Below are 22,761 nucleotides of genomic sequence, written 5' to 3' on the forward strand. Positions count from 1 at the left end.
GGTGCGGAACGTGGGGACACTTTTCACCCACACCCAGGGTCAGTGCAACGGCGTGCGGCTTTGATCACACGCCGAGCTCCGGGCGCAGAGCCGCACGCCAGGCGCAAGTCCGGCAGGGCGGGGCCGAGCTGCGCGCGACCCTCGGCGCGCTCGGGGAGGCCCTGGCGGGGGCGGCCTCTCTGGCCCTGGCTCCCGCGGGCTCTATGACACCGCACTGGCTCGCGGGACGGGGCGGGGCGGCTGAGGGGGCGGAGGCTGCTCCGCGCTGTAGGTCTCGCGGTATACTTTACGCGGAGCTCTCTCGCGAGAATTAGGAAGTCCCGCGCTTGCGCTCTGCAGTAGCACTGGGTGGCTGTGGCCGGTCCGCCGGCGCGGGCGTGGGGGGGTCAGTGTGGAGGCCACTTCACCCTTAGGGGACTCGCCACCATGAGCAGCACTTTAGCGAAGATCGCAGAGATCGAAGCCGAGGTAATGGGCGCAGCTGGCGCTTCTCTCTCTTTCCGAGCATCCCTTTTTAGGCGACGTCGCCCCTGCCAGTGCTCCCTGCAGGCGCGTCGGAACCGGGCCCCAGTCCTTCGACTCCTCTCCCGCACCTGTTTCCTTCTGTCCTTTCCCAGGCTCGCGTTCCCGACTCCACTTACTTTAAGCTGGCGCTCCTTAACTCTCCTCCGCCCGGGCCCGCGTTCTTCGACTCCGCTCTGTTCGGATCCCCTTGTCCCTCCATTTGAGCCTTGGTTCCTGGACGCCTCTTCCCAGGCTCACGTTCTGCACCTTTGCACCTCAGGCCCTTAGTCCGTATTCCCTGTTCTGACGTTTTTTGTTTGTTTGTTTGTTTTTCTTTTTTGGCGTGTTTTTTTTTTTTTTTAAAGAAAGAAACACTGAATCCTGTTGTTTGTTCCAGCCCTTACTTTAAAGGGCTACATATTTAAGGATCTTTCCTCATTATCAGTCGTTCTAATTCCCTTCTCCTTTACCTAGTCCCTATCTTTTTTCTTTTTTTCTTATAGGGCGCATACGCTCCCCAGACAGACAGAGACAGAGAGACAGAAAGCGAGAAATCACCCCCCAGGGGGGATGGCCACGTCTCAATCCCTTCTCTGTTCTCCTCTCAGGATCTTGGGCACACACGCACATGCGCCTGGCGTGAGTTTTAAGCCACCGGGTCCGGGATGCGAACCGCGGTGGAGTGCATGGGAGTCCAGCGACATAGCCATTACGCTAACTGCTGGTCCCCCTAGTCCCTATCTTTTTTTTTTGGAGAGGTTTTCGCTATAGGGCGCGTGCGCTCGCCAGACAGACAGAGAGAGATGGAGAGACAGAAAGCGAGAAATCACCCCCCAGGGGAGATGGTCACGCTGCAAATCTCTTCTCCATTCTCCTCTCGGGATCTTGGGCACATAATGCGTGCCCGGCGTGAGTTTTAAGCCACCAGGTCCGGGATGCAAACCGTGGTAGACTATGTGGGAGTCCAGTGACATAGCCATTACGCTAACTGCTGGTTTCCGACAAAAATCTTTTGCAAAAAAAAAAAAAAAATTAAAATAAATAATGATAGAATGAGTAGGTGGGTTTTAGTCTAGCTTCTGGACTAGGTTGGAATGATCTTGATCTTGTCTCTTCTCTTTGTACCTTATTTGCTCCTTAATTAGGGCAATGAGCTGGATGATGGAGGGAATAGATTTCTACTTTTTTTTTTTTTTTTTTGAATTTGCTATGGAGTGCAATCACTCACACAGAGAGACAGAGAAAGCATCCCTCAGGGGGATGGCCACTCTACAATACCTTATCTGTTCTCTCAGGATTTGGGACACACACACGTACTTGCCCAGTGTGTTTCTCAAGCTGTCCAGTCAGAGACTGGAGGACTTGAATAGCATGGTCAGCCCAGTGGGATCCAGCCACCTCAACCTTTACACTCGCTGAAAAGAGAGGGAAAGTGAGAAGTCACCGCCCAGGGAGGACGTCCATGCTGCAGTTCCTTCACTTCTACTCTCCTCTCCTCTGGGGATTTTGGGCATGCATGCACATGTGCCCAGGATGTTTCCAAGTCACTGGGTCCAGGACTTGAATTATGAATTTGGCCGTTTAGGATCCAGCCGCTTTAACCTCCATACCACCAACTGATCTGGATTTTTATTTTGTAAGGATAAAATGGGTATACTGACTTTAGTAGGGCCTGAAAATAAACTGTCATTGTCCCAGAGCCAAGGAAATATTCATTCTGGGTGTTTTACCCTATACAAACTACTACTTTTTTTTAACCTAAGGAATTTTTTTACATAAAGAATTATTTTATTTAACTTTATTTATTTTAAATTTGACAAGAGAGGAAACAGTGAGAGAGAAAGTGAGAAAGCAAGCCACCAGGTCTGGGACTTGTACTGAGATCTGCCATGTGGAAGTCCAGCTACCCTTAACCACCACCCCGCCTGCCAGCCCCTATCTAAAGAATTATGTAATTTTATTTGTATTGTTAGTATTATTAAACTTGCTTTAGGGCACATGCACTCAGCGAGAAAGTGAGAAAGCAAGCCACCAGGCCCAGGATTTGAACTGCAGTTGGCCATGTGGGAGTCTAGCACATTAACCACCATGCCACCTGCTTGCCTGCAACTACTTCTGATATATGGCTGTGATTCCTCCTTTATAGATGGCTCGGACTCAAAAGAACAAGGCCACAGCACACCATCTAGGGCTTCTTAAGGCACGCCTTGCTAAACTTCGTCGAGAACTCATAACTCCTAAAGGTGGTGGTGGTGGTGGACCAGGAGAAGGTATTTTTCATTCATATATATGTATGTGTGTGTGTGTGTATACATATATATATAAAATCTCTGTCAATATATGCATAAAGTTTAAAAAAATTTTTAAATGTTTATCAAGTTTGATTTATATTTTGTAAGCCTCATTCTTGAATCATGTTTATTTTTTTCCTACTAGTTCCAGAAGCAAATGAAAATTGTCTAAGCAAACTACTTTTATTTATTTATTTTTAAGGAAGTATTTTATTAAACTTTATTTACTTATTTTAATTTGACCAGAGATGGGGGGTAGAGAGAGAGAAAGAGAGAAAGTAAGCTGCCAGGTCAGGGACTCAAACCATGGTCGCCCATGTGGAAGTCCAGCACCTTTACCACGCCACCTGCTGGCCCCCAATTTAATTTATTTATATCTAAACTGATCCCAAGTAGATTTACATTGGTTCACAGAAACGTGTAAATCTGTATACTCAACCAGACTAAAAATAAATAGGGAAATTGAAGCAAAAGGAAAATGAATATGGTAATAATGAATTCAAGAGATAAGGATAGGACCCGAAGAAATGGTATAAGAGCTGTACATTTGCTTGAAAAGGGCTAGAAATTTGATTATGAATTTGTCATAAAAAAGAAAACTCAGGGTTTGTTAGATAAAAAAAACTTCCTGTTTTCATTTATTTATTTTAGAGATTTTGCTATAGGTTGCATACGCTTGCCAGAGAGAAATGGTGAGAAATCAACCCCCAAGAGGTTTGGCCACATCAAAACCTCTTCTCTAGGGATTTTGGGCATATACACACTTGTGGCCAGCATGCATTTCTAGCATGCTTAAACCACTGTTGATCATGTGGGAGTCTAGCACCTTCACTACCTGCTGATGCCAAAAACTTCCTATTTTTTTTAAATGTATTTATCTATTTTTTTAAAGTAATTATTTATTTAATTTTATTTATCATTATTATTTTTCAATTTGTTGCAGGGCATGTGCACTTACCAGACACACACACACACACACACACACACACACGGAGAAAGAGAAAGCAAGCCTCCAGGTTTGGGACTCAGACTGCAGTTGGCCATGTGGGAGTTCAACACCTCAACCACCATGCCGCCTACTGGCCCCAGCTTCCTATTATATTGAGACCAGCAAATGGTATAATGGTTAAGTTGCTGGACTCCCACATGATTGACTGTCATTAAGGTCTGGGACCTAGTGGCTTGAAACTCACACTGGGCATGTATATATGCATGTCCAAAATCTTGAGAGGAGAGTGGAGAAGAGATTGCGGCGAAGCCATCCCCCCTTGGGGGTGATTTCTTGCTTTCTTGCTCTCTGTCTCTTTGGTGACTGTAGTTGCCCTATAGCAAAAAAACTCTAAAGAAAAATCTATTCTATTTAGGCCTTAAATAGGTGCTAGAAACATGTAACAGTTGAAGAGGTGGAGAATACAGCTTTTATATCAAACACTGCATTGAATGTTATGAATTGCTGTGGGGGGTTTTTGTGCTTCAGTTCTACTTTAGAGGTAAACTGTAAAAAAAATTTCTAGAAATAGGGCCTAGAAGGATGGGCAGCAGAAATATGAAAAGAATTTTAGGAGTCTTAACATCCATAGGGATAACTCCTCTTTTTAATATCTGTTGTTATTTTAGGTTTTGATGTGGCGAAGACAGGTGATGCTCGAATTGGATTTGTAGGTTTTCCTTCTGTGGGAAAGTCTACACTGCTCAGTAACCTGGCGGGGGTGTATTCCGAGGTGGCAGCCTATGAGTTCACTACTCTGACCACTGTGCCTGGTGTCATCAGATACAAAGGTGCCAAGATCCAGGTGAGTTAGGACTGTAGGCCAAGGAAAGAAAGACATTTATTCATTTGTTCATTTACGAAATATTTTATTGGGAACTCTGTCTTGCAGGCCAGCTATCCAGACCCTTACTATATAGCAGAGGAGATAGAGCCATGCATTAATACAATAATACAGTGGGGAAAGTGCCTGTGAAAATGCAGAAAAGAAAGGGACTACATTTTAAATTTAATTTTTTTCCGAGAGGTTTTTGCTATAGGGTGGATGTGCTCTCCAGAGAGACAGAGAGAGAGAGAGATAGAAAGCGAGAAATCACCCCCCAGGGGGGATGGCCACGCCGCAATCCCTTCTCCATTCTCTTCTCGGGATCCTAGGCACGCACACACAAGCACCTGACGTGAGTTTAAGTCCCCCGGTCCGGGACTCGAACCACGATTGGCTACATAGCCATTAACTGCTGGTCCCCTCTGGCATGTTTTTTAAGCCACCAAGTTAGGGACTCAAACCACAGTGTCTGGCACATAGGATCCAGTGCTTTAACCACCATATCACCTGCTGGCTCCCATTTTATAAAGGTTTTCCAGGTGATTTTGATGTGTTCACCTCGTTGATTACAGAAATTTTTGTTGGGAATTTGCAAAAGTGTCAATACGTATCACATGTAACTATTAAGAGCCTGTTACTATCTGTAGTAAGGAATTTGTATGGAGGCTCAACCTTCAGCAAAGTGGAGGAATATTGAAGTATTAATATATTAATGTAGAATAATGGATTTTGGTAAAAAGAAAATTATTTATTACATCTGTGACTTGAACTCACTCAAGATTTACCAGCTTCTGCTTATTTCACAGAATTTTTAGGTATTTTAAACTCAGTAAAATAAATAAAAAGCCTATAGCTAATATTTAGTAGATTCTTAGTAAAAGTGACATTCATACATTCACTTATAAGGAAAATTGGATTTGGGTCTCATAATTTTTTTTTATATTTAACTTTATTTTAATTTGACTAGTGAGGGACAGAGTGAGAGAGTGAGAGAAAGAGAGAGAAGGAAAATAAGGAAGCAAGCCACCTGGTCTGGGACTTGAACCACAGTCGGCTATATGGGAGTCCAGTGTCCTCAACCACGACAGAACCTGCTGGTCCCGGGTCTCATAAATTTTTGATATTTGAGCAATAAATCATTCCATTTTTCTCTGTTTAGATTTATAACTGTTTTTTTTTTTTTCCTTTTCTCTCCTTCCTGCCCCTCCTTCCCACACCTCCATTGTTCATCTTGCAGCTCCTGGATCTCCCAGGTATTATTGAAGGTGCCAAGGATGGAAAAGGTAGAGGCCGTCAAGTCATTGCAGGTGAGTGGTTCATGGCCACTATTGTGGCATGCCATCCCCTTACTGCTGCTGTTTGTTTTGCCAGGGATTGTTGGACTTTGAGATTATACCATGGTGAAGAACATAATTTCACCTGACTTCTTACATGGGTGAAATATCAAAACTTGAGATTTCAGACAGTAATAGTCTAGAGGCACATTAGAATAAAAACAGTGAAGAAAGGAAAAATGAAGTTCTTTGGTCTAGTGTCACATTATTGATGGCAGATTCAGAACTAGGATTCGGGTTTTCTGACTTTCAAGTCATGCTTTTTCTTCTTTTCTCAAAAATAAAATATTAAGGGCCAGCAGGTGGTTAAGGAGCTGGACTCCCAAATGGTTGACTGCAGTTTTAGTCCTGGACCCGGTGGCTTGAAAGTCACGCTGGGTGCATGTGCGTGTGTGTGTGTTCCAAATCCCAAGAAGAGAAGGAAGGAGAAGGGCTTGTGGTGTGGCCACCCGTCTGTGGGGGCTGATTTCTTGCTTTCTGCCTCTGTCTGTCTGACGAGGCATGTGCACTATAGCAAAAGTCTCTATAAATAAAATACTGTACAGGACTAACATAGGTTGCAATAATCTGCTCCCCTCTCCTTATCTTTACTTTCTCTTCCTATTGGCAACTATTGTCAACTATTCCGTTGTTTCTTTTGTTACATTTTATTTACTTTTTTTAGGGAATTATTTAATTTATTCATTCATTTATTTAAATTTGACCAGAGAGAGGCAGATAGAGAGAGTGAGAAGGCAAGCCACCAGCTTCAGGACTTAAACTGTGGTCCTCCACGTTGGGGTGTCCAACGCCTTAACCACCATGCCACCTGCTGGTCCCCACATTTTATTTACTTTTTTTTTTTTTTTTTTAAAGAATTGTTTTATTTAACTTTATTTATTTATATTTTTTCATTTTACCAATGAGTGACAGAGTGAGAGAGAGGGAAAGTGAGAAAGCAAGCCACCAGGTCTGGGTGAACTGTGGTCAGCCATGTGAGACTCCAGCGCCCTTAGCCACCACTCCACTTGCCAGCCCCAATTTTATTTACTTTTTTTATTTTAGCTGTAGGGTGTGTTCCCTTAAGGAGGGAGGACTGGAAATGAGAATCACTCCCTAGGAGGGATGGCCATGCTATAATCCCTTTTCCATTCTCCTCTCAGAATCTTTGGCACACATCCACATGTGTCTAGTGTGTTTTACAAGCCACTGGGTCCAGGACTAGAATGCATACTTGGCCATGTGAGAGCTGGTCACCCTAACCACCACGCCACCTGGCTGGCCCATGTTCCTTTTCCTTTTTTTTTTTTTTTTTTTTTTGCCGGAGGGTGCAAGTGCTCACTGGAGAAAGATGGGGAGTGGTAGGGTAGAGATGTGAGAAAGCAACCCCCCAACCAGCAGTCGTCAATGTGGGAGTCTAGTGCCCTTAGCCACCATGCTCTTGCTGGCTCCTGTGTTACATATTTTTAAAAATTATGCTTTCATTGGGACCAGTAGATGGTGTAATGGTTTCATTGCTGGACTCCCATGTAGTCAACCTTGGTTTGAGCCCCAGATCGGGCAGCTTAAACTCACATGCATGCCGAAGATTGAGAGAGGAGAGTGGAGGAGGAGGGAATGCGGCATGGTCATCCTCCCTGGGGGTGATTTCTTACTTTCTGTCTCTGTCTCTCTCCATCTCTTTGGCAAGTACATACGCACTATAGCAAAAATCTCTTGGAAAAAAATGTTTTTATTGCTACTTCATGATGACCGTTATCTATTGGATTAATGCTGTGTTAGAGACCTAGGTCTCTTATACGCCATACCACCCCTTGGAATTTTCTCAAAGTTAATATTATGATTTTTAATGCATGAGTCCTATGCCTTCCACAAAAAAACAATAAACCAGAAAAAATTAAGCTGTCGGGGGGTCAGATGGTAGAACAGCAGTGAAAGGTGATGATTTGCTCCCGCATGGAATACTTACTCTTGATAGTTCAAGTCTGAAGACCACCCTGACTGCTGTGCCTGTGATCACGGACTGTCTGAATGCTGAGGATGGGGTTGTGGTGTCAGAACTTTGGGGGAGGCATGCTTGTTTGTTTTCCTTGCGATATACATTAACTTAAATAAATTGCTGTGTGATTTTGTAGTTCTGTCTTTAAAAACAAAACAAAATTATTCCAAATTTAAAGATTCCAGCATAGTGGAACCAGCATATGCTGTAGTGGTTATGTCACTGGACTCCCACATAGTCAATTGCGGTTCCAATCCCAGACCCTGGGCAGTTTAAAACTCACATTGGGCATGTGTGCGTGTGTGCCTAAGATCCTGAGAGGAGAATAGAGAAGAGATTGTGGCATGGCCATACCCCAGGACGGTGATTTCTTGTTTTCTGTCTCTCTGTCTCTTGTTTCTCCAGTAAGTACATTTACCTTATAGCAAAAATTCCTCTCTAAAAAATTTTTTTTCCTAAGAAAAAAAATGATCCCAGCACAAAAGACAACTTTTTGTATGATTCCATTTATATAAAATTCTAGAGTGCTAACTACATATAATTAGAGGAAGCAGGTTAGTCATTGGCTGGAAACAGAGGAAAAATCTATTAAAATAGGGCTTAAAAGGCGGCCAGCAGGTAGCCTGGTCATTAAAGCACTGGCCTCCCACATGGCTGACTAGTTCAAGTCCTGGTCATGATGGCTTGCTTTCTCATTTTCTCTCTCTCTCTGGTGAGTGCATGTACCCTGTAGCAAATTAAATATTAATAATGATAAATAAAATAATTATTTTTTAAGAATTATTTTCATTTTATTTACTTACTTATTTCACTTTGACCAGAGAGGGACAGAGAGAGAGAAAGCAAGCTGCCAGATCTGGGACTGGAACCGTGGTTGGCTTTGCAGGAGTCTAGTGTCCTTAACCACCACACCATCTGCCGGACCCAAAATAATTATTTCATTTAAAGTAATTATTTTATTTATCTGTATTTATCTTAATATGAACAGTGAGAGAGAGAGTGTATGTGTGTGTGTGTGTGTGTGTGTGTGTGTGTGTGTGTGTGTGTGTGTGTGAGGGTCGGGGGAGCGTGAGAGAGAGAGACAAAGTGAGAAAGCAAGTTGCCAGGTCTGGGATTCCAACTGTGGTTGGCCATGTAGGAATCTAGAGCCCTTAAACACCATGCCACCTGCCGGCCCTTAAACATATCTTTTTTTTTTTTTTTTTTTTTTTTGGAGAGATTTTCACTGTACGGCGCGTGCGCTCGCCAGACAGACAGAGAGAGACATAGAGACAGAAAGCGAGAAATCACCCCCCAGGGGGGATGGCCCAATCCCTTCTCCTTCATTCTCCTCTCAGGATCTTGGGCATGCATGCACATGCACCCAGTGTGAGTTTAAGCCGCCGGGTCCGGGACTCGAACCATGGTCGACTACATGGGAGTCCAGGGACATAGCCATTACGCTAATTGCTGGTCCTGAGACAACTCATTTTCTGTAAACTGTATGGCAATAAGTTTGACTGACTCTAAAGTTAACCTTAATTTTAGAGTTTATCCCATTTTTCTTTTTTAATTTGACAGAGGATATGTATGCTTACAGAGGGAGAGAGAGGGAGAAAAAGCTCCTCCTGTGGGACATGGTCATACCGCAATAACTTCTCCATTTTTCTCTCCTTTAGAGATTTTGGGTGTGAATGCACGCAGATCCAACGTGTTTCTCAAGCTGCCTTGTCTTTTTTTTTTTGAGAGGTTTTTTTTTTTTTTTTTTTTTTTAGTTTTAGAGTTTTTTTTTATAGGGCGTATGCGCTCACCAGAAAGACAGAGACAGAAAGTGAGAAATTAAGGCTGCCTGGTTCTTGCAGTTAACTGTAAGATCCAGCTGCCTTAACCACTAAGCCACAGGGTGGCCCTAGTTCTTCATACTTTAAATCCTTTTAAGCTGTTCTTTCTAACTGGTTTCCAACTAGTACATCTAGAAAATGCATGAATATGTACTGACTTCAACGTACATGTTGCAAATTAAATTCTAATATAAATCTTTGGTAACATTAAGAACTTCATGTAGGTATTGGGAACCAGCAGTTAGCGTAATGACTATGTCGCTGGACTCCCACGTAGTCGACTGCGGTTCGTGTCCCAGACCCGGTGGCTTAAAACTCACGCCGGGTGCGTGTGCGTGCATGCCCAAGATCCCGAGAGGAGAATGGAGGAGAAGGGATTGCGGCATGACCATCCCCTCTGGGGGGTGATTTCTCGCTTTCTGTCTCTATGTCTCTCTCTGTCTGTCTGGCGAGCGCACGCGCCCTATAGCGAAAACCTCTCAAAAAAAAAAAGAACTTCATGTAGGTATTTACACACACACACACAAGTTTATTTCTTAAGTGTAAGAAAAGAAAACCTCAATTGAGTATTGGGTTTGCTAAGGCTTTATTGAATTTTGTGAGTAAAAAGTTTTATTTTTCGATTCTTCAGTGGCTCGAACTTGTAACTTGATCCTAATTGTTCTGGATGTCCTGAAACCCTTGGGACATAAGAAGATAATTGAAAATGAGCTTGAAGGGTTTGGCATTCGCTTGAACAGCAAACCCCCCAACATTGGCTTTAAGAAGAAGGACAAAGGAGGCATTAATCTGACCGCCACTGTAAGTGGGAATGTGACATGGGGCATGCTGCTGTGGGAACTGGTGGGTATTGCAGTTCACTGACACTGACATTTGGAAATTTCTGAGCTTTTCCCTAACTAACAGATCATACAATGACTTTGTAATGACTAACAAAAAATGACTTTTTTTTTTTAGATTTTTTTTGCTAGGCTGACATGTGTTGTGGTGGTTAAGGGTACTGGACTCCCACATGGCTTACTGTGGTTCAAGTCCTGGACCTGGTGGCTAGCTTTCTGACTTTCTCTTTCTCTCACTCTATCCCATTCTGGTCAAATTTTAAAATAAATAAATAAAGTTAAATAGAGTAATTTTTAAAAAAGAATATTTTTTGCGAGACCAGCAGTTAGCATAATGGCTATGTCGCTGGACTCCCATGCAGTCGACCGTGGTTTTTTAAGTCCCGGACCCGGTGGCTTAAACTCACGCCAGGCGCGTGTGCGTGCATGCCCAAGATCCTGAGAGGAGAATGGAGGAGAAGGAATTGCGGCGTGTCCATCCCCCCTGGGGGTGATTTCTCGCTTTCTGTCTCTCTGTCTCTCTCTGTCTGGCGAGTGCACGTGCCCTATAGCAAAAACCTCTCCAAAAAAAGAAAAAAAAATATATATTTTGCCATAGAGCATGTACACTTACCAGAGAGAAGATAAAGTGAGAAATCAGTCCCCAGATGATGGCCAAACCACCATCCCTTCTCTGTTCTCCCCTTAAGATTTTTGTGCATGCACGCACATGTGCGTAGCCTGGTTCATTAGGTGTCGTAACTGGGACTTGAACTGTAGAATTCAAGTTTGGCTCTGTGGATTTCATTGCCTCAGACACACCACTTTCTTACTACATTGGTTAGAGAAGTCTGAGGTGACGTAAGGTGTAAAACAATGGATTTCTTGAGGAAGAGCATTATATGTGGAAGGAACATTTAAATGCAAAGGCCTTGAAGTGGAGCTTGCTTTTGCATATTTGAGAAGCAAGTGGAGTAGTGAGTAGTAAGAGGTGAAGTCCTAGATTCAGAGAGAAGTAGAGAAATCATTTAAGAGGTTATCTCAACAATCTATTCAAGAAATGACAGCTTTTTAGATGAGGGCGATAACAGTGGAGGAGATGAGAAGTAGACTATGAAGTAGTAAGAGTTTGATAGGAATTATAGCTGGATTAAATGTGAGTTGTGAGAGAAAGAGAGTCAGGGAAGACTATGAGTTTTTGTCCTGAGCTAGAAGAATGAACAAAGTGGGAGAAGGAAAAGTTTAGAGTCTTGGAAGTCAGCCAGAGAAAGTATTGCCCATAGTAGGAGTGATCAGTTCTGGAAGATGCTGCTTTTAGATAACAAAATTGAGGACTAAATTTTGCATTTTAGGATTCAGATAATTTGACTGACTTAAGTCCACTCTACTGAAAAAAATGTTTCCAATTATCCTGTGTGTATTTGAGCTTGATCAAGAATTTTTCTGTAGGGTCCGACAGGTGGCGTGGTTGTTTTTTTTTTTTGAGAGGTTTTTGCTATAGGGCGTGTGCGCTCGCCAGACAGAGAGACAGAAAGCGAGAAATCACCCCCCAGGGGGGATGGCCACGCCACAGTCCCTTCTCCTCTGTTCTCCTCTCAGGATCCTGGGCATGCACGCACACATGCCTGGCATGAGTTTTAAACCACCGGGTCCGGAACGCGAACCGTGGTCGACTACATGGGAGTCCAGCGACATAGCCATTACGCTAACTGCTGGTCCCAGTGGTGTGGTTGTTAAGTACACTGGACTCCCACATGGATGACTGCAGCTTGTGTCCTGGACCTGGTAGCTTTCTTCCTTTTTTTTTGGCAAGTGCATGCACCCTATAGCAAAAAATTTCTTTAAAAAACGAGAGTGCCCCAACAGATTGTGTAGCAGTTACACTGCTGAACTCCTACATGGCTGACCGTGGTTCAAGTCCTAGACCCGGTGGCTTGAAACTCAGGCCAGGTGCATGTGCATGTGTGCCCAAGATCCTGGGAGTTGAATGGAGGAGAATGGACTGTAGTGTGGCCATCCCCTCTGAGAGGTGATTTCTCACTTTCCCTCTCTTTGTCCCTGGCTCTCTGGCTCTCTGTCTCTCTGGCAAGTGCATGTACCCTAAGGCAAAAAAAAACTTAAAAGAAAAAGAAAAGATTTTTAGTTTTTAATTATTTCTTACTAAAAGTTATTTACTCTCATCCTGGGTAATAGTTTTAGTAATGAGTTCGTACCTGCTAGAATTATCCTGTACATGGCTAAGTTCTCTTAGGGGAATTTTTTTTTTCCTTCTCTCTGACTGATCTTTATCTTCTCTGCCCATTCAGTGCCCTCAAAGTGAACTGGATGCTGAAACTGTGAAAAGCATTCTGGCTGAATACAAAATTCATAATGCTGATGTGACTCTGCGTAGCGATGCCACTGCTGACGACCTCATTGACGTGGTAGAAGGAAACAGGTACCGATTCTATGTACAGTCCAGTGCCTGATTTTGAATTTGGCGCATTACCATGAAAACATCGTTGGAGGGGCCAGCAGGTGGTGTGGTGGTTAAGGGCACTGGACTTTCACATGGCCAACCACGGTTTACTTTCTCACTTTTTCTCTCTCTCTCTTTCTGTCCCTCTGGCTAAATTTAAATAAATAGATAGATAAATTTATTTATTTAATTTAAATAGAATAATTCTTTCTCTTTTTTTTAAAGGATTATTTTATTTAACTTTATTTATTTATTTATTTAAAGAATTATTTTAACTATTTTATTTTCATTATTTATTTATTTTAATTTGACCAGAGAGAGAGAGAGTGAAAAGCAAGCTGCTGGGTCCAGGACTCGAACCACAGTCAGCCATATGGGAGTCTAGCACCTTAACCACCACGCCACCTGACAGCCCCTCATTTTATTTATTTTAATTTGACAAGAGAGTGACAGAGCCAGAGAGAAAGAGCGAGAAAGTGAGAAGGCAAGCTGCCAGATCCAGGACTTGAACCACGAACAGCCATGTGGGAGTCCAGCGCCCTTAACCACCATGCCACCTGCTGGCCCCTAGAATAAGTCTTTAAAAAAAATAAACATTGGGTCCTAAGTCTGGCAGACTTTGATTCTAACTCCAGTTAGTATCTCAAATCATATTGGGTCTTGGTTCTTTAGCTGTAAAATGTGGGGTTTGTCTTGATTTCTAGCATCCAAATTTGCTGTGAAATTTGATTATGACAATCAGGTTCCCTATTTCAGTTGTTTGCTGTGAATGCATCTGTTCTCTAAGCTCTGTCATATAATAATTGGAGACAATAGCTTTTTTTTAGAATTATTCTTGTAGGGGCCAGCAGGTGGCACAGTGGTTAATGTGCTGGATTCCCACATGGCTGAGCACAGTTCAAGTCCTGGATCTGGCTACATGCTCTCAATTTCTGTGTGTGTGTGTGTGTGTGTGTGTGTGTGTGTGTAATAAAATAAGATTAAAACAAATAACTTTAAAATTATTAATGTAATTTTATTTATTTTTATTTTGCTACGGGCAATTTTTTTTTTTTTTTTAGAGAGATTTTTGTAGGGACCAGCAGATGGCATAATGGTTATGTCGCAGGACTCTCATGTAGTTGACTACAGTTGGAGTCTTGAACCTGGCAGCTTAACACTCATGCTGGGTGCATATGCATGCGTGCCCAAACTCCTGAGAGGAGAATGGAGGAAGAGGGATTGTGTGGCCATCCCCACTGCGAGGTGACTTCTTACTTTTTGTCTCTGGTGAGTGCATGCACCCATAACAAAAACCTCTCTTAAAATAATAAATAAAAGAGATTTTTGCTATAGGGTGCGTGCACTTACTGGAGAGCCAAACAGAAAGCAAGAAATCACACCCCAGGGGGTAAGACTATGTGGCAATTCCTTCTCCATTTTCCTCTTGGAATTTTGGGCATGCACGCATACACGCTGGCATGAGTTTCAGGCCTCCGGGTCTAGAACTCAAACCACATTTAGTCATTTCAGAGTCCAGCAATGTAACCATTTTGCCATATGCTGGTCCTGCTTGAGTTCTTTTCATTACAGAATATACTTCCAGTAGTTACCTACGTCTGGGAATATGGCTTGAGTTTTGTTATCCATAGTTTACTTCTTTTTTCTAATTTTTTTTTAAAGAACTATTTATTTAATTTTATTTGTTATTATCATCATCATTATTATTTTTTAATTTGACCAGAGAGAGAGACAGAGAAAGAAAAGGAAAAGTAGAGAAAGCAAGCTGCTGGGTCCAGGACTTGAACCATGGTTGGCCATGTGGGAGGCCAGCCCCTCAACCACTGTACCACCTGTTGACCCCGCATAGTTCACTTTTTGACTCTTATTTTTTTTTTTTCGCTGATTTACCTCTTAATGATCTTTTATTTTTAAAAATAATTATTTTAACTTTATTTATTTATTATTTATTTATTTATTTTTTTGAGAGTTTTTTTTCGCTATAGGGTGCGTGAGAGAGAGACATAGAGACAGAAAGCGAGAAATCGCCCCCCAGAGGGGATGGTCATGCCGCAATCCCTTCTCCTCCATTCTCCTCTCGGGATCTTGGGCACGTACGCACGCACACGCACCTGGCGTGAATTTTAAGTCACTGAGTCTGGGACGCGAACTGCGGTTGACTACGTGGGAGTCCAGCAACATAGCCATTACGCTATCTGCTGGCTCCCTTAACTTTATTTTTTAAAATTTGATTAGAGAACGACAGAATGAGAGAGTAAGAGAGTGAAAGAGAGAGAGAAAGTGAGAAATCAAGCATCCAGGTCCGGGACTTGAACCATGGTCAGCCATATGAGAATCCAGCACCCTTAACAGTGACGCTACCTGCCAGCTCCCCTCTTAGGACCTCTTATGAGAGCCCCTGGTTTGAGTGTCTGGATAAGGGGGTGTTGATAATCACTTGCTAGTCTTGTTGTCAGTTCTAGCCTAATACCATGTTTTTCTTTTAATCTTACAGAGTTTATATCCCTTGTATCTATGTGTTAAATAAAATCGACCAGATCTCCATTGAGGAATTGGATATCATCTATAAGGTGCCTCACTGTGTACCCATCTCTGCCCATCACCGTTGGAATTTTGATGACCTATTGGAAAAGATCTGGGACTATCTGAAACTAGTGAGGATGTAAGTCAGAGTAGATTGGGCAATATTGCTGTAAGACTTAAACCTGACTATGTGAAAAGGATACTTGTGGAGCTCATTATGAAACTGACTCTTGGCATAATGGCTATGTCACTGGACTCCCATGTAGTCGACCCTGGTTCGAGTCCTGGACCCGGTGGCTTAAACTCATGCCGGGCGCATGTGTGTGTGTGTGTGTGCCCAAGATCTCCAGAGGAGAACGGACGACAAGGGACTGTGGCATGGCCATCATGATTTCTCGCTTTCTGTCTGGTCTCTGTCTTTCTGGCGAGTGCACATGCCCTGTAGGCAAACACCTCTCCCCCAAAAAGGAAACTAACTCTTTTTGGAGATACAAATAAATTGGTTCTTATCATCCATTAGGCCATGTTGAAGGCACTTTTCTTCCCCTGGTTGGAGATTATTCTGGTTTGATTTTGGGTGAGGGAGGGTTGGTTTGCATGTAACACCTGAAACATTCTAAGAACAGTGGCAACCTCTGTGCCCTCTCCATTTCAGTTACACTAAACCTAAAGGCCAGTTACCAGATTACACATCCCCGGTGGTGCTACCTTACTCCAGGACCACAGTGGAGGACTTTTGCATGAAGATTCACAAAAATCTTATCAAAGAATTTAAATAGTAAGTATCCTGGGTATGTGTTATCTCCTTTTCCCTATGAGCTACTCATTTCACTAACTAGCTGTTCTTAGGATAGCATTAAAGGAGCCAATAGGGAGGTTGTGAAAATGCTTGCTTGGTTAGAACTCTGCAGTGTCTCCTTAAAATCATGCCTATGGGGCTGGCAGGTGGCATAGTGGTTGCAGGCACTGGACTTCCTCATGACTGACCTGTGGTTCAAGTCCTGGACCTGGTGGCTTGCTCGCTCTCTTTCTTTCCGTCTGTCTCTGTCTGGTCAAAATATAGTAAAATAGAATGGTTCTTGAAACAAACAAATGGGACCAGCAATTGGTGTAATGGCTATGTTGCTGCTGGACTCCCATGTGGTTGAATACGTGGGAGTCCAGCAACGTAACCATTACATCATGTGCTGGATTCATGAAAGAAATTTAAACTTTTTTTTTAATTTCAATTTTTTAAAGAATAAATAATAAATAATAATAAATAATTCTTATTTAACTTTATTTATTCATTCATTTTATGTTAATTTGATCAGAGAAAGACAGAGAGAGAGAGAGGGAAAAGTGAGAAAGCAAGCCACCAGGTCCGAGACTTGAACCGTGGTCAGCCATGTGGGAGTGTCCAGCGCTTTAACCACCATGCCACCTGCTGGTCCCAAACTTTTTGTTTTGAACTAATTGTGGGCTTATAGAAGAGTTGTAAAAAACTTTTCTTTTTAGTATGAAAACTTTCCTTTTTTCCTTCATCCCGCTTCCTTAATGTCAGTTCACATTACATAGTACCAGGTATGTTCAGAAAGTTCATTTATTGTGATGTTTGCCTAGTGAGTCTTTATTTCCTGGTTCCATTTTTTTTTTTTTTTTTTGGAGAGTTTTTTCACTATAGGGTGCGTGCGCTTACCAGACAGACAGAGACATAGAGACAGAAAGCGAGATATCACCTCCCAGGGGGTATGGTCACGCCGCAATCCCTTTTCTTCCATTCTCCTCTTGGGATCTTGGGCACGTACGCACACGCGCCCGGTGTGAGTTTTAAGCCACCGGGTCTGGGACGTGAACCGCGGTCGACTATGTGGGAGTCCAGCGACATAGCCATTACGCTAACTGCCGGTTCCCCATTTTTTTTTTAAGAGGTTTTTGCTTTGTCAGGGGCAGAGACAGAGACCTAGACAGTGAGAGGGAAAGTGAAATCAACCCCACGGAGGGGATGGTCACTTTGCATTCCCATCTCTTCCATTTTCCTCCTGGGATCTTGAATATACATGCACACATACCCAGAGTGATTTTCAAGCCACTGGGTCTGGGACTTGAACTGCTGTTGACCATGGGGGAGTCCAGAAACTTAACCGCTGTGCTATCCACTGATTTTCCTGGTTTCATTTTTCTTAAAAGAATTATTTACTGAGACAAGCCGTTAGCGTAATGCCTATATCGCTGAACTCCCATGTAGTCGACTATGGTACCAGTCCCAGACCGAGTGGCTTAAACTCATGCTAGGCGCATGTGCATGCGTGCCCAAGATCCTGAGAGGAGAATGAAGGAGAAGGGATTGCGGGTTGGCTATCCCCCCGGGGGGATGATTTCTTGCTTTTTGTCTCTCTTTCTCTTTCTAGTGAGTTCACGTGCCCTATACAAAAACTTCTCAAAAAAAAAAAGAATTGTTTATTTAACTTTATTATTATTAAAATGTACTTATTTTAACATCTATTTATCTATTTGTTGTGATTTTGGACCTGCCAGTTCCAGGACTTGAAACATGGTCAGCCATGCGGAAATCTAGGCCTCAACCACCAAGCCACCTACTGGCTCCAATTATTAATTTTTTAAAAAGAATTATTTTACTTTACTTATTTTTATGCATTTATTCATTTATTTGACCAGAGAGGGACAGAACGAGGGGAGGAGGGATGAGAAAGCAAGCCTCCAGGTCCTAGACTCAGACCTCAGTTGGCCATATGGGAGTCCAGTGCCTTTAACCACCATGCTTGCCTGCTGGCCTCAGTTACTACTGTTTTTTTAAAATTTTGCACGCCTAGTCCAGTATTCGAACTGCAGTTGACCATGTGGGAGTCCAATGCCTTAATCACCACACCTGCTGGCCCCAATATTTCTGCTTTCATTTTACTTTTTTTTTATGTTTAATTTTATTTATTCACTCATTCATCTTAATTTGACCAGAGAGAGAGACAGAGAAAGAAAGAAAGTGAGAAAGCAAGCCACCAGGTCCAGGACTCGAACTGTGGTCAGCCATGTGGGAGTGTCCAGCACCTTAACCACCACGTCACCTGCTGGTCCCTCATTTTACTTTTTTTAATTTGAATTTTAAGTCTATTGTGAGTTAAGAGCTGTTACTGATTCCCTTATTATGTAATTATTTATTTATTCTTTTTTTATTTTTATTTTTTGCTACTGGGCACATGTGCTCACCAGGGTGGAGGGAGAGTTAGAAATCATCCCTCCCATCCCTGGCAGTGTGGCCATGCACAGTCCTTTCTCTTCCATTCTCCTCTTGGGATTTTGGGCAGATACGCACATGTGCCTGGCATGTCATGATACTGGGTCTGGGACTTGAACCATGCAGTTGACCATGTGGGATCCAGCTACCTTAACTACCATACTACTGGTTGGCCTTTTTTGTTTTTTAGCTCAAGTAAAAATCAGGTGCTCATTTATGGTTTTATTGTCTTTGTGTTAAAAATGGCCATAGAACAACTTCCAAAAATCTTGGTCACCTTGTATGGAAGATGAACGCTGCTATGGAAGATAAAAGTTTCTGGGTTTTCAGTGTAGTTCTTGACCTGGTAAAGCGTCTTTGACTTGTGGCTGTTAAAAGCTGTGATTGGGACCAGCAGTTGGCATATTGGCTATGTCGCTGGATTCCCATGTATTCGACTGCAGCTCGAGTTCCAGACCCAGTGGATTAAACTCACACTGGGCATGTGTGCATGCATGCCCAAGATCCCAAGAGGAGAATGGAGGAGAAGGATTTGCAGCATGGTCATCCCCCCGGGGGATGATTTCTCACTTTCTGTCTCTCTCTGTCTTTCTGGCGAGTGCACGGGCCCCATAGCAAAAACCTCTCCAAAAGAAAAAAAAAGCTGTGATGTTGAGACCAGCAGTTGGCATAATGGCTATGTCGCTGGACTCCCATGTCATCAACTGCAGTTCGAGTGCTGGACTCAGTGTCTTAAACTCATGCTAGGCATGTGTGTGTGCATGCCCAAGATCCTGAGAAGAGAATAGAGGAGAGGGGATTGGGGTGTGGCCATCTCCCCCCGGGGGGTGATCTCTCGCTTTCTGTCTATGTGAGCGCACAAGCCCTATAGCAAAAAAAATAAAAAATAAAAAATAAAAAAATAAAAAAGCTGTGATGTTAAATTGAAGCAGATATGGCAGGAGCTAGGTAATTATTTACACTAACTGTCCTTTATTTCCCTTCCATGCAGCGCTCTGGTCTGGGGTCTGTCTGTGAAACACAATCCTCAGAAAGTGGGTAAAGACCATACGTTGGAGGATGAGGATGTCATTCAGATTGTGAAGAAGTGAAACTTTCCCCTTCCCCGTCAGTGTGGCTCTCCACGGCAGCTTTCTCCATGACCAACACTTGGCTTCAGGAGTCACTGGATCAGCATTCAGGGGAGGGAGATGGCACCCACACTGGAACGTCACTTGTCTTATCTTGGTGTCACCTTGTATGTTGAACTGTATAAAAGACCTGGTAGGATGTCAGCTCTGTGCAGTTCCTGTGTCACTGTCAGAATCTGTCTTGGGATGAGCTGAATGAGAAAGGGTATGTACTGTGAGGCAGCTGCAGAAGAGCTACTTGGCAGTTTCATCTTGAGTGTGAAACGGATAAATATGTGATGTGCAAAATTTTTTATAAAGAATTTTTTTTTTGGAGAGGTTTTTGCTCTAGGGCGTGTGTGCTCACCAGAAAGACAGAGAGACAGAAAGTGAGAAATCACCCCCCAGGGGCGATGGGCATGTCACAGTCCCTTCTCTTCCATTTTCCTCTCAGGATCTTGGGCATGCACGCACACACACATGCCTGGCGTGAGTTTAAGCCACCCGGTCCTGGACTAGAACTGGTCGACTATATGGGAGTCCAGTGACATAACCATTACACCAACTGCTTGTCCCTGAAGAATTCTTTTATTTAACTTTTATCTATTTACTCATTCATTTTAATTTGACCAGAGATGGGCAGAGAGAGACAGGGAAAGTGAGAAGGCAAGCCACCAGGCCCACAGTCCAGCTGAACCATGGTTGGCCATGTGGGAGTCCAGCGCCCCCAACCACCACACCACCTGCTGGTCCTGAACCACCATGCCACTTGCTGGACCCAGGTAGTGTACTCTTTTAAAAAATATTTTAAATTTTGGGGACCAGCAGGTGGTGGGGTGGTTAAGGTGCTGGACACACCTACATGTCGACCATGGTTTGAGTCCCGGACCTGGTGGCTTGCTTTCTCACTTTCCCTCTCTCTCTGGTCAAATTAAAATGAATTTAAAAAATTAAATGAAATAATTTTTTAAAAATATGTTAAATTTTATTATTTATTTTTTAATCTGACCAGAGAGACACAGAGAAAAAGCAAAACAGCAAACTGCCAGGTCTAGGACTTGAACTGTGGTTGGCCATGTGAGTCTCGTATCTCAACCATACCACCTGCTGGCCCTATTTATTATTATTATTTTTTAATTTGCCATAGGGCATGAATGCGCACAAGAGAGAGATGAGAGAAAGGGAAAAGGAAAGTGAGAAAGCAAGCTGCCAGGTCTGGGATTTGAACTGCAGTCAGTCAGCCATGTGGAAGTCCAGTGCCCCAACCACACCACCTGCTGGCACAGGTAATTTTTTTTTTTTAAAGCATTACTTTTTTTATTATTGTTTGATCCGAGAGGGAGAGAGAGAGAGAAAGAGAGGGAAAGTGAGAAAAGCGAGACACTGTGGGCCATGTGGGAGTCCAGTGCCCTTAACTACCATGCCACATGCTGACCCATGTCCCTCGTACACTTTTGAATCAGTTGTTGGTAAGGGAATAGAATTATTTATTTATTTTTGAGAGGTTTTTGCCATAGGGCGCATGCGCTCGCCAGATAGAGACAGACAGAGAGAGCGAGAAATCATCCCCCAGGGGGGATGGCCACGCCCGCAATCCCTTCTCCACTCTCCTTTTGGGATCTTGGGCACGCACGCACACGCGCCCAGCATGAGTTTTAAGCCACCGGGTGGGATTCAAACCACAGTCGGCTACATGGGAGTCCAGCAACATAGCCATTATGCTAACTGCTGGTCCGAGGGAATAGAATTATTGAATAACCAGTATTTGCCCCTGTAAGTTGTTTTCATTCCTGGATTGTGGTTGTGTTTCTTTCACAAAGGGGCCAGTGGACCCACTTCCCTTCCCTCAAATAGTGTGTAGTTTATCCAACTAAATAGCTGTCAGATGAAAGAATGCCTGGCTGTGTGCTCATTCTATTCTCACTTCTAACTACCACTGATTTCCCAAGCGCTAGCCTCTCCACTGGGAGGGGGCACTGATCTTTCCTTTCCTCCTACCTGGCCCCCACCCCTTTAATGTAGGTTTTCCACACTTTCTCTGTTCTTCAGCACTTTGTGGATGTCTTCTACATCCTTAGCTTCTCTTTCCTTTGAAAAGAATTTAACTTTATTTGCAGGCACAGAGCCAGGTCTGGGACTCAATGTATGAGTCCAGCACCCCTAACTACCACGCCACCTGCCAGCCCCCATCCTTAGCTTCTCTTAGCTTTTAGTGTGTGTATCCTTTCAGCTTTGGTTGTTTTTTTAAAGAGATTTTTGCTGTAGGGTACATGCGCTTACCAGAGACACACTGTAATCCCTTCTCTTCCATTCTCCTCTTGGGATTTTTGGGCATGTACGCACACGTTCCCGGAATGAGTTTTTAAGCTGTTGGGTTTGAGACTTGAACCACGGTCAACTACATGGGAGTCCAGTGATGTAACCATTAAACCATCTGTTGGTCCCCAGCCTTGGTAAACTCTTGTACCTGGTAGACTTACCAGAGTTGCTTCCAAGACATCTTTTATTGGCCTCCCTGCTCTCATCTGTATCAGTCTTAGCTCCTGGAATATTACATTAACTTTCTCTTTTGCTTCTATCCCTTTCCCCCTTCCTCCAGTCCAACATGTAAACCAAAATAGTTTTGTTACAACTTGCATGTCTAGCTTCTTCTGTGATAATCTTAGCAGTGCTCACTTCCTCCTCACTTCTCACCAATTACAGGCTAATGCTTTTTGCCTTTTGCTTGGTGTCTACATTTGTTCATTTCTGTCCCACAAACTTCTAACCTGAAAAGGTTTTACTGGCAGCTTTAACCCAATCTTCCTACTCTACTGTTGCTTCAGTGTGAAGGGGGACTAGTGGAAGAGCATGCACAAGAAAGGTGAACTAGATTTCGGC

The 22,761-nt window shown here is 43.3% G+C and overlaps 1 protein-coding gene across 1 annotated transcript; it reads left to right on the forward strand.

Annotated features, from left to right (window-relative positions):
- The first annotated feature begins 392 nt into the window (after window positions 1-392).
- Window positions 393-20,056, forward strand: DRG1 (developmentally regulated GTP binding protein 1). Its single transcript, XM_006147954.2, has 9 exons — window positions 393-468; window positions 2,651-2,774; window positions 4,413-4,588; window positions 5,847-5,916; window positions 10,373-10,542; window positions 12,866-12,996; window positions 15,512-15,679; window positions 16,196-16,318; window positions 19,764-20,056. Exons 1-9 carry the CDS (start codon window positions 427-429, stop codon window positions 19,861-19,863), a joined length of 1,104 nt encoding a protein of 367 aa, XP_006148016.1. The 5' UTR covers window positions 393-426; the 3' UTR covers window positions 19,864-20,056.
- Window positions 20,057-22,761: the final 2,705 nt, after the last annotated feature.

Source organism: Tupaia chinensis, unplaced genomic scaffold (assembly GCF_000334495.1).
Source record: "Tupaia chinensis unplaced genomic scaffold, TupChi_1.0 Scaffold000226_1, whole genome shotgun sequence".
Lineage (NCBI taxonomy): Eukaryota > Metazoa > Chordata > Mammalia > Scandentia > Tupaiidae > Tupaia > Tupaia belangeri.

Excerpts from the sequence above, each read along its gene's own strand:
- DRG1 (XM_006147954.2), top strand. The coding sequence starts at position 427 with ATGAGCAGCACTTTAGCGAAGATCGCAGAGATCGAAGCCGAG. Across the intron at positions 10,543-12,865 it reads GCATTAATCTGACCGCCACT|TGCCCTCAAAGTGAACTGGA; the intron begins GTAAGTGGGAAT and ends CTGCCCATTCAG. Across the intron at positions 16,319-19,763 it reads CTTATCAAAGAATTTAAATA|CGCTCTGGTCTGGGGTCTGT; the intron begins GTAAGTATCCTG and ends CCTTCCATGCAG.